We start from the raw sequence: 12,500 nt of genomic DNA on the forward strand, positions 1-12,500 counted from the left end.
GTGTGTGGAGGGAGGGAGGGAGAGAGGGAGAGAAGGGTGTGTGGGCGGAGGGAGAGAGAGGGGGTAGGTGGAGGGAGAGAGAGAGAGAGGGGTGGAGGGAGAGAGAGGGAGAGAGAGGGGGGAGTAGGTGGAGGGAGAGAGAGAGAGAGGGGTGGAGGGAGAGAGAGGGGGGAGTAGGCGGAGGGAGAGAGAGAGAGAGAGGGGTGGAGGGAGAGAGAGGGGGGAGTAGGTGGAGGGAGAGAGGGGGGGGAGTAGGTGGAGGGAGAGAGAGAGAGAGGGGTTTTGGTTGAGGGAGAGAGGGTTGAGTGGAGAGAGAAAGAAAGAGAGAGGGGGGGTGGAGAGAGAGAGGGGTTTTGGTTGAGGGAGAGAGGGTTGAGTGGAGAGAGAAAGAAAGAGAGAGGGGGGGTGGAGAGAGAGAGGGGTGTTGGTGGAGGGAGAGAGAGAGAGGGGTGAGTGGAGAGAGAAAGAGAGAGGGGGGGTGGAGGGAGAGAGAGAGAGAGAGGTGGGTGGAGGGAGAGAGAGAGGGAGAGGGTTGGGTGAAGGGAGAAAGAGAGGGGGGTGTGGGTGGAGGGAGAGAGAGAGGGAGAGGGTTGGGTGAAGGGAGAGAGAGGTGTGGGTGGAGGGAGAGGGTTGGGTGAAGGGAGAGAGAGGTGTGGGTGGAGGGAGAAGGAGAGAGAGAGAAAGGGGTGTGGGTGGAGGGAGAGAGAGAGAGGGATAGGGTTGGGTGAAGGGAGAGAGAGGTGTGGGTGGAGGTAGAGAGAGAGGGTTTGGTGGAGGGAGAGAGAGAGGGTTTGGTGAAGGGAGAGAGAGGTGTGGGTGGAGGGAGAGGTGTGGGTGGAGGGAGAGAGAGAGAGGGGTGTTGGTGAAGGGAGAGAGAGGTGTGGGTGGAGAGAGAGGTGTGGGTGGAGGGAGAGGTGTGGGTGGAGGGAGAGAGAGAGGGGTGTTGGTGAAGGGAGAGAGAGGTGTGGGTGGAGGGAGAGGTGTGGGTGGAGGGAGAGAGAGAGGGGTGTGGATGGAGGGGGTTAGAAAACAGCACTGAGAACTTCTCTTCCTACTAGTTATATTGGCCCACTCAACCACCCGAACCCAATCCCACATAGATAACGTGTTATAACGTCCCTGCACAATGCAGTGCTGTCTGGGGTAGCAAGATAAAACTTTCATATACTGCAGTTCTTTTAAGGGTTTACACGTCCGTTTACATGTGAAGCTTCAGTGTTTATGATTTTCCTAACCTTGTTCCAATATGTCAGTAGGGACGTGGGCAATTGTAAACGGGAAACATTTCATAACATTAAATTGTTGTCATTAGCTATCTAAAACTGATCAACAATGTGTTTGCCAAGCTAAATCAAGGACACATGACCGTGTTTACAAACCGTTCACTGCTTGGTGTCAACGAAACTATTCAGCTTTTACAGGTAAACAACGGTTAGATGTGGATACTGTCGGAGAACAAAAATCACAAACGTCCACATGACGGGAATGACAACTTAATTTACAACATGACATATCATGCACACATCTGTAATTGGATAAGGCAACTCGGCTTGGTGACAAAGCATCCAATGCATAAAGTTTAAGAGTTCATGTTGAGGTGTTTGTGTCGGCCTAGCTTACACCACTTTAAAAACCTGCCGAGCAAACGTTAGCCACCGCAAGTGCTGTGTTATGATGCACAACAAACTCGGGGGGTTGGAACTTGTCTGTAGCCAACAAGGGGTGTTTATGAGTATAGAAAGTGAAGCTCTAGACGTCGTCGGATACCAACTGTCTATCCATCACGAATGTCGTGCAGTAACCTAGCTAGCTACCAGGATACGAATACTAGCATCAAGTAGGCCTGCTAGCTGTTTTGGAATGCAGCTATCATAAGCAGCTAGCGGTTATCTAGATCCCCAGCAAGCTAACAAACAAATGTCTACTCACAACTCCTTCCTAACTCAGATAATAGACATCTCAGGCCTATAGCATTGTGCAATTAGTTCATGTTTGCAAGTGACCGTATACGGTGTAGTTTCAGCCAGAGGCCACTGAGCTCCATCGGCTACGGGGGGAGGGGAATTGTCTGGTTAGCTATGAGGTAGCTCTTTTAGCTAGCTCTTTTGGAACTACAACTGGGATCACTTTGTTGATGATACGATGTAAAAGTTAGTATCCTACCTTACAGAACTTTGCACAGTAGGACTTGCTTATGTGTCCATGTTCGTCGCTTGCACTAGCAGCCAGCAAACACTCTAATTCTTCTTTCAACCTGTCTAACTCTACTTCACTCTCTTCTTCCGCCATACTGGCTGTCTTACCCAGCGCGTACAACGGCAACCACAATGTTCCCGTAGACCTCGCCTCTGCTTCCAAAAAACCCGATTGGCATTTTACACGCCAGATCCCGCTGACGGACAGGCCGAAACCAACTACAATTGGCCTACTAGGATGAGTAGCCACACCCCAAACGCCGTGCGAATGTTTTCAGCACATGCAATTGGTTTGACTGTTGATACACAAACGTAATTCCGAAACGAAACTTCCAAAAACGCAAGGATCGATGCGCCATTACTCGGACTGTCAATCTTACAGTGTTCATGCTTGTTATGGAGACTATGTTGTCAGGTCATAAATTATTAGAAGCCACTGTTGTGCATCTGATTAAAATGTCTGAGATGATGTACAATCCAAAGTTGAGGTTTATTATAAGGTTGAGATTAATGGAATGGAATTCAATTGTATTGAAGTAGATGTATTTGTGCGTGTGTGTGTGTGTGTGTGTGTGTGTGTGTGTGGTTAGGTTATGTTTGTGTGTGGTAAGGTTTTGTTTGAATGTGGTTCTGCAAAGGAACAGAATACAACAAAGATATTTAGTAATCACAGTAATAGGCATCTCACAATATAAGGCTATGACAACCACACATTAATAATAGCAATATTCTCACATTAAGTTTCTCACATTACTGAAGTGATACTACTTCCTCCATTATTCACGTAGTCTATTCCATTCTAGCTGTTAAACAGCACAGGTAATTGTTAACTATGTCATAGTTATCTAACAAAGATTATGTCCACGTTTATAATGTAACCGCGAGACCAATTAAATATGCTCCCGCTATCATAAAACGCATTTACATCAATGCCGTGTCTAACAAACACAGACTGATAACATCATAAACTAAACTTAACAAAGGAGCATTATAAATACTTACAGGTATCTGAACGCACACAATTCCAACACTCTACACTAAATTGTTAGTCTCAACACCATATGCATCTGTAGGGTAGAGTGAGTACAGTTGAGACGCTTTTTGCTTTATTGACTACTGCACAAAAATTAGACTCTCAAAATACTCTGAAAATAATTGATACTTTATATGACGTTTCCTTTGATTGTATACTAAAATATTATCAATCAATAATATCCATAACTTGATTAATTTATTCATAATTTGCTCATAAACATGAGGTGCGATTTTGTCTCAACTGTACCCATGTGTTTTACAGTGGGGTACAGTTGAGACGGTACCCGAGTACAGTTGAGACACCCATTGAAACCCATTGATGGTGACTGACCAATGACCAATGATTGAAAATACAGGCTAGCCTAGCTGTCTCAACTGTACCCGATCGACCACCTTTCTTATTTAGACCCCAACATCAATTATTCTTATCACTTTCATGTTTGAAAAGACACCCATTAATATAGGACAGGTCTTATATCAAAAATATGTTTTTTTTTTTTTCATTTGCTTGGTTTTTTGTCTACTTGACTTCTAACCTGCTGATCGCGGGTACAGTTGAGACACCGTGTCTCAACTGTCCCCTTCTGACCACCTCACGCTTTTCGCTAGATTATGCATTGACCTTGCATGACATGATAGCATGGAATATGTAGATTTATAGTGCACAGAATAACGTTTGCAATGATGTAATTTGTGTTTGTTGATGACGTATGGTTAGTAAGATATTCAATGTAGAAGGGATATGACAAAATCAAGATCTAAGCTAGGTAAAAAAACTTTCGCCGATATCTCTGTACGGAAGATATGTTAGGTGCTCAAATTTCCTGGGATCAAAGAGGACGTTAGTATGCATGTGCAAACTAAAAATCACGTCTCAGGATTGCTGAGAATGCAAGTTATGTCGGGTGTCTCAACTGTACTCATGCCTCAACCGTACTCACCCTACCCCCGCCGGACGCCGGTCCACTGCTCTGCTATTCCCGCCCCTGGGTAGCCTACAGTCAGCGCTTGCATCTCCTGACTGCACTCTGATTGGCTGTAGAGTTAACGTGAAGACCCAGCAGCAGCGAAAGGGCCAAACCATCAGTCCTTTGCAACAATGTTGTTTCACTCATGTCTTTTTAATGTTTTCCTGTGACAATGACTGCATGTCATGATAAAGTTTGTTTTTACCATTAAAGTCACCCAGTGCAACTTTCGAGGCTTAAAAATAAACATTCAATTTCTAGTCTTTTTTACACGTAGGCCTAGTACGTTTCAATAACTCCATACCATAACATATCGACATTCAAGGAGCAACAACAACAACAACAATCGCCGCCATTTTCTTTATTTATTGGTGCCCACAATAAATAAAGCAGGATTCCAGTCATTGGAAAAATTGCCTCTCCCCACCGGCGATTGTTGTTGTTTACTGTTTGTCTATCAGTTCTGACCACACAACGACGCCTCATCTTTGCTCCTTGAATGTCGATATGTAATGGCATGGAGTTATTGAAACTTACTACGTAAAAAGACTAGAAATTGAATGTTTATTTTTCGAGTCTCAAGCCTATAAAGTTGCACTGGGTGCCTTTAAACCGGACAGTTTAAACTTTAAGGAAAAGTTTGACAATGTAATTAGGTGATTCATTATAATTTCCACACCAAAATAAAAAATGTGAGAAGCATTATTCGATACAGATTTTAATATGGAATATATTATTAAAATCGCCTCGAGTCCTAATATGCAGCATCACTAGGCTTGGTGCAGGTGGGAACACACCGCAGTGATTCTTGAGATAAGGGACAAAACAGGTTTTGATTTTCCCAAAAAATATTTGGATAACTTCCCAAATATATGATTACATTTCTGTCAAATGAAGTTTCGTCTATCCAAACATGCTTTGGTTCAACCTCCCAGTTGTAGATTTTTTATGTTAATTGAATGTTTGCTGGGTCAGCACTTGATTTTTGTCAACACCATCATAAACATAAATAGACTTATGGAAATTATTTTAAATGATCTTATCAGAAATGTTTGTACTCATTAGTTTTCCCAGTTCCCCTTATAATGTACACAGGTCTTTAAATCATTAAAAACTAAAGTTTAGAGCCAAAGAAGTCAATGTTAAATGAGTAGAATTGAAATCATACCATGAATTACATTTGTCTTTAACCTTCAGATTTAACAGAGACATTTTTAAGCATTAAAAATACACATCTACATCGGAAATGTGTTAGTCTTTGAACAAATATCCTTCAAGGAATGAAACAGATACCATATTTTTGTTTAAACTATAAAAAAATATATCTGAAGGAGTTGACACTCTATATCTAAACTAGATTTAATTCGACACATGAAACTGAAATAGCAATAAAAATGCATAGGAAGTGATATTTTTGGCATAAACAGCATTAAAATGATTAAAATGGACACTAAAATGGCCTTACTCAACACCATCAGAGAAAGTCAACTCCATCAGACACAAATGTTGATGGTGTTTGATGATGTTTTGATGGTGTTGACGTCTGATGGTGTTGACAAAAAAAGTACATTTCTCCTTATATCACACAAGATTTTCACAGGAGCCATCTTGTTTATCATCTGTTGATCATGGTCCAGCCAATCTATATAAAGAAACACTAGATTGCAGAACATTTTACTCTAATGTTGACTCTTTAGCCATTTTGGAGTTGATACGCTATGGTTGTGACGTGTGCATATTAGTAAATAGATATGAAAAACAAAGTATTATTAAAAACTTACCAGAGCTCAAATTTTCTCATGTCACCAGGAAGACCAAGGGGGAAGGAAAGGGGTCCTTTGAGTTAAAACTGACCTAAATTATTCCTGATTTTTTTCCCAATTTAAAAAAGTCTGATGGTGTTGACGAAAACTCTGGACACATGTTCAACTGACCAGAAAGTACATTCAAAATGTTTCAAAATGATTTGTTTTAATGTTTGTGAAATAAATACTATGTTATTTACATATGATATAGATAAAGTTCAATTTTATATCACTTTTCAGACTTTTTAAAGCACTGCAGTGTGATGTGACCTGCTTTCGGACATGGGTTTTTGTAGGTACTGGTCACATATCATATCATTAAGAATAAAAACAAAATGTTAGACAACAACAAAACACACTTTGTTGTGCTACCCTTGTCCTGTTGATGAGTTTGGTGAGGCTTTTAAAATATATTACGTACATTTTAAGATAAAAAAAACTGTGATTTATGTCACGGACATGTTTTGTCCCAGGTCTCAAGAATCACTGACCGATTAATTTCCGGTTTAGAGTCTTAATTAAGCACGTGTTCTTTCCAGTTTGTTTGACGTGTTCTACTGACACTTAAGTGTGTGCAGGTAAGCAAGTGAACATACCTTTAACGAGGTCCCGTCTCGACTGTTTTGTTTCTTTAATTAACTGTATATGAACTTTGTAGGCTACAACTTTTCCCCCCAAAGTTTTTTTTTTTTTTTTTTTTTTTTTAACTTAGGGGTTTAGCTTTTGTAGGAACTCTGGGTACTTCCCAGCCTTGTTACCAATGCAGTGTAGGAACTACGGACTTGACATCGCCTTTGCATTTTGATCACGACGTCAATTCTGAGCATGACAAAATAATATATTTCTCCCGCATCAACATTAGACCATCGAACGAGTGATTTTCTAGATGACGTAGGATTACCCCAAGGTGGGAGTTCCCGGTTGAATTTTGCTGTTAAATTGCTAACAGTAGATTCAATGGTTTTAAGGCAGCTCAGCTGTAATTACTTAATTAGTAAATTAAAAAAAAAAATTAGCATCACCAGTGTAATAAAGCCTATATTTCAGCTGACATTTTGCTTGTGTTCCTTCAGTGACGATAACCTAAAGGAAACTGTAAACTGTAATTTATTTTGCATTACCTCTTACTGGTTTGTGGTTGGAGTAGGTGTTGAAACCGCTGGATCGGTCTTGTAGTGATGGTTGATGCTTATTGGTTAGACGCGATGTGAGAGGAAGACTACAACAAGTGCCATTTTTAAAAACGGCAAGGGTGTTTTTGTTTTTTTTTAAACCACAGGTTATGCACAGGCACAGCAAATACATCTAAAGGAATTTGAGCTGACAGGCTTAACATGCTGAGGTTACGGTCACCGAATGAACACAGTTGACAGAACGTCAGCTGAAATATAGGCTTTACTTTATGTACAGTGTTGCCACAAAGTTTACACGTAGCCCTGATGCCCCACAAGTTATGGCCCTGGCCTACCTCTGCTTCTGAGAGTTAAATGGCAAAACCTTCACATGTTCCTGCATTATCTTTATATGATCATCAGTCCCATCCATGTTTTAGTCTTGTCTAAGTCACAGGTTTAGATTCTCTACGTCTGTAACCCGCAGGTTAAAGTCTTCATCTTTCCTACAGGTCTAAGTTACATGCTGTTCTAGTACTCTGGTTTGCCCACACCAGTGCTCTAGCCCCGTGCCACCGGTCCGGTGTTGTGCCCCTGCCGCAGTGCCCTGTGTTGTGCCCCTGGTCCTGTGTTGTAGCCTACCTGTGCTCGTGCCCGTGCCGCTGGTCCGGTGTTGTGCCCCTGCCGCAGTGCCCTGTGTTGTACCCGTGCTCCGTGCCCTAGTCCTGTGTTGTGCCTGTGCTGTGCCAAGCCATGTCTGTGGGCCTGCAGATCCTTGGCGTGGTGCTGGGGATGGTTGGCTGGCTGGGGGCCATCGTGTCCTGCGCTCTGCCCCTGTGGCGGGTGACTGCCTTCATCGGGAACAACATTGTGACTGCACAGGTCAGTACCGGCTGCTGCTGCGGCACACAGTCTTTCTCTCTTTTTCTTCGGATCCTCCTTTAATTTTCTCTCTTCTTTTCAACAGTTTACTTTTTTTCTTTTTTGTAATATCTTTATTTAATTCAACTTATTTTATAGTTATTTTCTTTTTTTTCTTTTTTTATAAACGTATCCATCTTTGGATGTCATTGTAAAGCTTTCTGATCGTCGTCTGTATGAAATATGTGTGACTGTGCTGTACACGTGTGCTCTATAAGTGTGCTGTTTGACTGTGCTGTATAAGTGTGCTGTTTGACTGTGCTCTATAAGTGTGCTGTGCTGTACATGTGTGACTGTGCTGTACACGTGTGCTGTGAGCTGTGCGACTGCTGTATAAGTTTGCTGTATAGGTGAGCTGTGCTGTTCACGTGAGCTGTGCTCTGTAAGAGTGTTGTGTGACTGTGCTGTAAAAGTGTGCTGTGTGACTGTATAGGTGAGCTGCTTTATAAGTGTGCTGTGTGACTGCTGTATAAGTGAGCTGTGCTGTATAAGTGATCTGTGTTGCTGTGCACTGTGCTGTGTGACCCTGCTGTATACGTGTGCTGTGCTGTATAAGTGTGCTGTGTTGCTGTGCTGTATAGGTGAGCTGTGTGACTGCTTTATAAGTGTGCTGTGTGACTGTGCTGTATAGGTGAGCTGTGCTGTTTAAGTGTGCTGTGTGACTGTGCTGTATAGGTGAGTTGTGCTGTGTAAGTGTGCTCTGTTACTGTGCACTGACGTGGCCTTCCTTCCTGTCTGTGGCAGGTGATGTGGGAGGGCCTGTGGATGAACTGCGTGGTGCAGAGCACGGGTCAGATGCAGTGTAAGGTCTACGACTCCATGCTGGCCCTTCCCCAGGACCTGCAGGCATCCCGAGCCATCCTGGTCATCGCCCTCCTCCTCTCCGCGGTGGCACTGCTCGCCTGCATCGCCGGAGGGAGGTGCACCACGTGCCTGCAGGAAGGCACCGGCAAGGCCAGGGTTGCCACGGTTGCCGGAGCGTTGCTAGTGATTGGCGGGCTGCTGTGCTTGATCCCGCCCAGCTGGTCCGCCCACCAGGTTATTCGGGACTTCTACAACCCCCTGGTGGCCTCAGCGCAGAAGCGCGAGCTGGGGGCTGCCCTCTTCGTGTGCTGGGGCTCCGCTGCGCTGCTGCTCATCGGGGGGGGGCTCGTCTGTGCCTCCTGCCCCCTCAGGAGCGGTGCCATGGGGGTCAGCGGCAAGCGCTACAAACTCAACTCCCCGCCCAGCGGGCAGAGCGAGCGCCTGGCCTACGTCTGACGTAGGGCGCGCCGCACGCTCTCTTGATGTTTATGTTGAGTACTCTTGTTTTAATGGAATATGTTTATAGAGTAAACTGTTTTTAGTTTGTGTTTGTGTTTTGTTTATGCAAATTTGTGTGACCCAATTAAGGAACTGAATAAAACACTTTAATTCTTTTTATTAAAAAAGGATGTCGGCTGTGATGTGTTTCATGTATGTTGAGAGTGCTGATGTTACCCAGTAGGAGGCGCTGTTGCACTGAACAGTCTCCTGGGCTGAGAGCTTTATCTACAGACGAGAGATGGTCAGGGATGAAGCTCTTACTGAAGCACTGATCTGATTTATTGGCACCATTTTAAGACTTAAATAGCAGATCACAAAGTACAGAAGGAGGTAGTGACGGGATTGTTGAAATAAATCTGATATGTGAACTCTGTATGAACTGGTACTTATATCTGAAGACAACCTCCAGTAGTACTAGAGAACAAAATACTGTAAGGCTCCCTCTCTCCCTTCCGTAGGCTTAACCCTAACCCAGTATTTCACACACCTGTGAGTCTGCAGACGTGACCACTGGCACTGTCGGCACAACAAAATACAACAAATCATCCTGAATGTGCAGTACACCCACACACACCACATCTCTCTATGAACACAACCTGAAGAGAGGCTGAATCTGTATCACAAACACATCTCACAGTCAAAAGTACACAGTCTACTTCCAACCCCAAGGGCTTTTTTTGACTGTGTTAGGTAGTTTGCCATGCCTGATATTTTTGTGTATTTCATTTGACTAAAAACCATGACGAAACAGTGGCATTTATGATTATATTCTAGAACACCTCAGCAATAATACAATGAGAGTAAAAGGAATGTTAAAAAAAAGTGTTGTATTAAAATGAAATATAAAGACACTAAAATGAAATCTAGTTTTAGAGGTGCTCAGACTCTGTACAAAAACACATTGTAAATATTTTGGAATATAGTAATATTTTACTATGAACCTTGTAAACAAAGGTGTTTGCTCCAAAAAGGTGAGTTTAGCATTCAAAAAGTGTGTGTGGTTTCTTTACTTATTATAAGTAATATAGAAAGTGGCACTTTTCTTCACTTAGACCAAAATGCATATTGATGAGAGAGGTGTGAACATTCTGGGACACCTCGGTCAAAGACAATGGCCAGCACGTAATGGTCCTTGAATGTCTTTGTGGCCCTCTACCCCCTTCAGGTTTTCTTGACACATCATGACCCAATAGTAATCACTGAATTACCATACCCTTATCATATGAATTGTTGTCATCTGCTAATGGGTGGGTCTTAGGCTCCTAAAACCTCACTCTCAGACGGAAATGTGCAAAGGACTAGTTATATTCTCCTTACAAAGTGATTATTTATATTTTAGTTTAATACTGTAAGTATTTTAAAAGAAAAGGGTTCAAGGTTGCTGTAGGTGTTAGTTTTATGTTTGTAGGACAAAAACTCATAGACATTTTAAAATCTATTCATCAAAATACCACTAACTGCCCCAAGGGGCAGCTTGGGTCTGTAAGGGCTAAAGAGCGGCTGAATGTGAGTACACCCACACACACAAGTTCTGAGAGAGAAGTTTGACTGTGATTGTTTTGTACGCCCGTCCGATGGTGATGAACTTTCGGATCTGTCAGAACTTGTGAAAGAGGGGTCTGACTGATTTCCATGTTGTGCCATCAAGGCTGGTCCATTCGCCTCATACCTTCACGTCTCAAGCCGTGGTTGGTTTTGCAGTTCAAAGTGTGTATAGAAATGAGACGATGTTCGCTTCAACAGAGACGACCTTGGTGGCGTGCACAGCGAGGAGACGATGCTCGCACAGACGATGCTTGCACAGACGATGCTTGCACAGGCGATGCTCGCACAGACGGCTCATCTGTGGTGGTTGCAGTGGAGAGCCAGCAGCCTTTTGTGAAAGTGAAAGTGAAAGTGACTATGTTCTGGCAGAGATAATGACACACACACACTCTGAACTTGATCTCTGCATTTTACCCATCCAGGGTACACACAGCACACAGTGAAGTGAAGCACACTAACCCGGGGCAGTGAGCTGCTTTTGAGCGCCCGGGGAGCAGTTATCAGGGTTAGGTGCCTTGCTAAACCACTTCCCCTGCCCACATTTTTCCTACCGGTCGGGGATCAAAGCAACCTTCCGGTTTCCAGCCCAACACCCTAACCAGTAGGCCACGGCTCTTGAAGGCTCATCTGTAGCGGTTGCAGTGGAGAGCCAGCAGCCTCTTGAAGGCCTTCTTGAAGTCCTGGTTGAAGGCGGTGTAGATCAGGGGGTTGATGAGGGAGTTCAGGTATCCCAGCCAGGTGAGGCCGTCCGCCATGGCCGCCGAGGCGCCGCAGGACGGGCAGCTGTTGACGATCACCTCCTTCAGGAAGAAGGGGAGCCAGCAGACTACGAAGGCCCCCAGGATCAGCCCCAGCGTGAGGGCCGCTCTGCGCTCACGGGCCGCGGGGGTGTGGCGGGGGCGCAGGGGGGGCGCGCTGGTGGTGCCCGTGATGTGGGTCCGGTCTCCCTCATTGGAGACGTCTGAGAAAGAACGCTCGGTGGGGCTGAGGGTGACGGGGCTGAGGGTGGAGGGGCTGAGCGTGCCGACCTGCTCCCAGCCTGACCCGGACCTGGACCCTTCCCCCGGTAGAACCACGCTGCTCACCGCGCCGCACCGCACCAGCCGGCTGCCATGCCGGCTCCGCAGCGTCTGGGCCGCGTGGTAGATCCGGAAGTACAGAACCAGAATGAGCAGCAGCGGGATGTAGAAGGCGCCGAGTGTGGAGTAGACGGTGAACGCCACGTGGTCGTGCTCCATCAGGCACTGCATGACCGTGCCGCCCGTCTCGCTCTCCCCGTCTTGTCTCCTCCACACTAGCGGGGGCAGCGACACGAGCACGCTGAGCAGCCACACGGCAGAGATGGTGAGGAGAGCGTGGCGTGCTGTGCGCTTCTGCGAGTAGGCCACAGCGTCGGTGATGGCGCGGTAGCGGTCGATGGCTATGGCGGCCAGGTGGAGGATCGAGCAGGTGCAGCAGGTGACGTCCGTGCCCAGCCACAAGTGGCACAGCGCCGTGCCCAGCGCCCAGCGCTCCTCGCTGATGTACACGATGCCCACGGGCATTACCAGCACCGCCACCAGCAGGTCCGTCAGAGCCAGCGAGCAGATCAGGTAGTTGGCCGGGCTTCGCAGC

General features: G+C 45.2%; 3 protein-coding genes across 4 annotated transcripts in view; 1 reads left to right on the top strand and 2 right to left on the bottom strand.

Annotated features, from left to right (window-relative positions):
- Positions 1-2,295, bottom strand: part of znf654 (zinc finger protein 654) — a 15,903-nt gene extending 13,608 nt beyond the window's left edge. For both annotated transcript variants that reach the window (XM_080835834.1, XM_080835833.1), the window contains exon 1: positions 2,164-2,295. In XM_080835834.1, coding sequence (XP_080691960.1) covers positions 2,164-2,289 — 126 coding nt within the window. In that variant the 5' untranslated portion in view covers positions 2,290-2,295. The remainder of the gene's footprint in view (positions 1-2,163) is intronic.
- A 5,573-nt stretch (positions 2,296-7,868) lies between these two features.
- Positions 7,869-9,296, top strand: cldng (claudin g; the record flags this gene model as incomplete). Its single annotated transcript, XM_080834443.1, has 2 exons — positions 7,869-7,997; positions 8,781-9,296. The coding sequence occupies 2 exons, from the start codon at positions 7,869-7,871 to the stop codon at positions 9,294-9,296; spliced, it is 645 nt and encodes a 214-aa protein (XP_080690569.1).
- Positions 9,297-11,509: 2,213 nt separating this feature from the next.
- The window catches only part of htr1fb (5-hydroxytryptamine (serotonin) receptor 1Fb), a gene marked incomplete at both ends in the record, with an annotated part of 1,188 nt that continues 197 nt past the window's right edge, over positions 11,510-12,500 (bottom strand). Inside the window, one exon of the mRNA XM_080835422.1 lies at positions 11,510-12,500. This exon is cut by the window's right edge and continues 197 nt beyond it. Coding sequence (XP_080691548.1) covers positions 11,510-12,500 — 991 coding nt within the window.

The sequence above is a fragment of the Sprattus sprattus genome (assembly GCF_963457725.1).
Source record: "Sprattus sprattus genome assembly, chromosome: 3".
Classification (NCBI taxonomy): domain Eukaryota; kingdom Metazoa; phylum Chordata; class Actinopteri; order Clupeiformes; family Clupeidae; genus Sprattus; species Sprattus sprattus.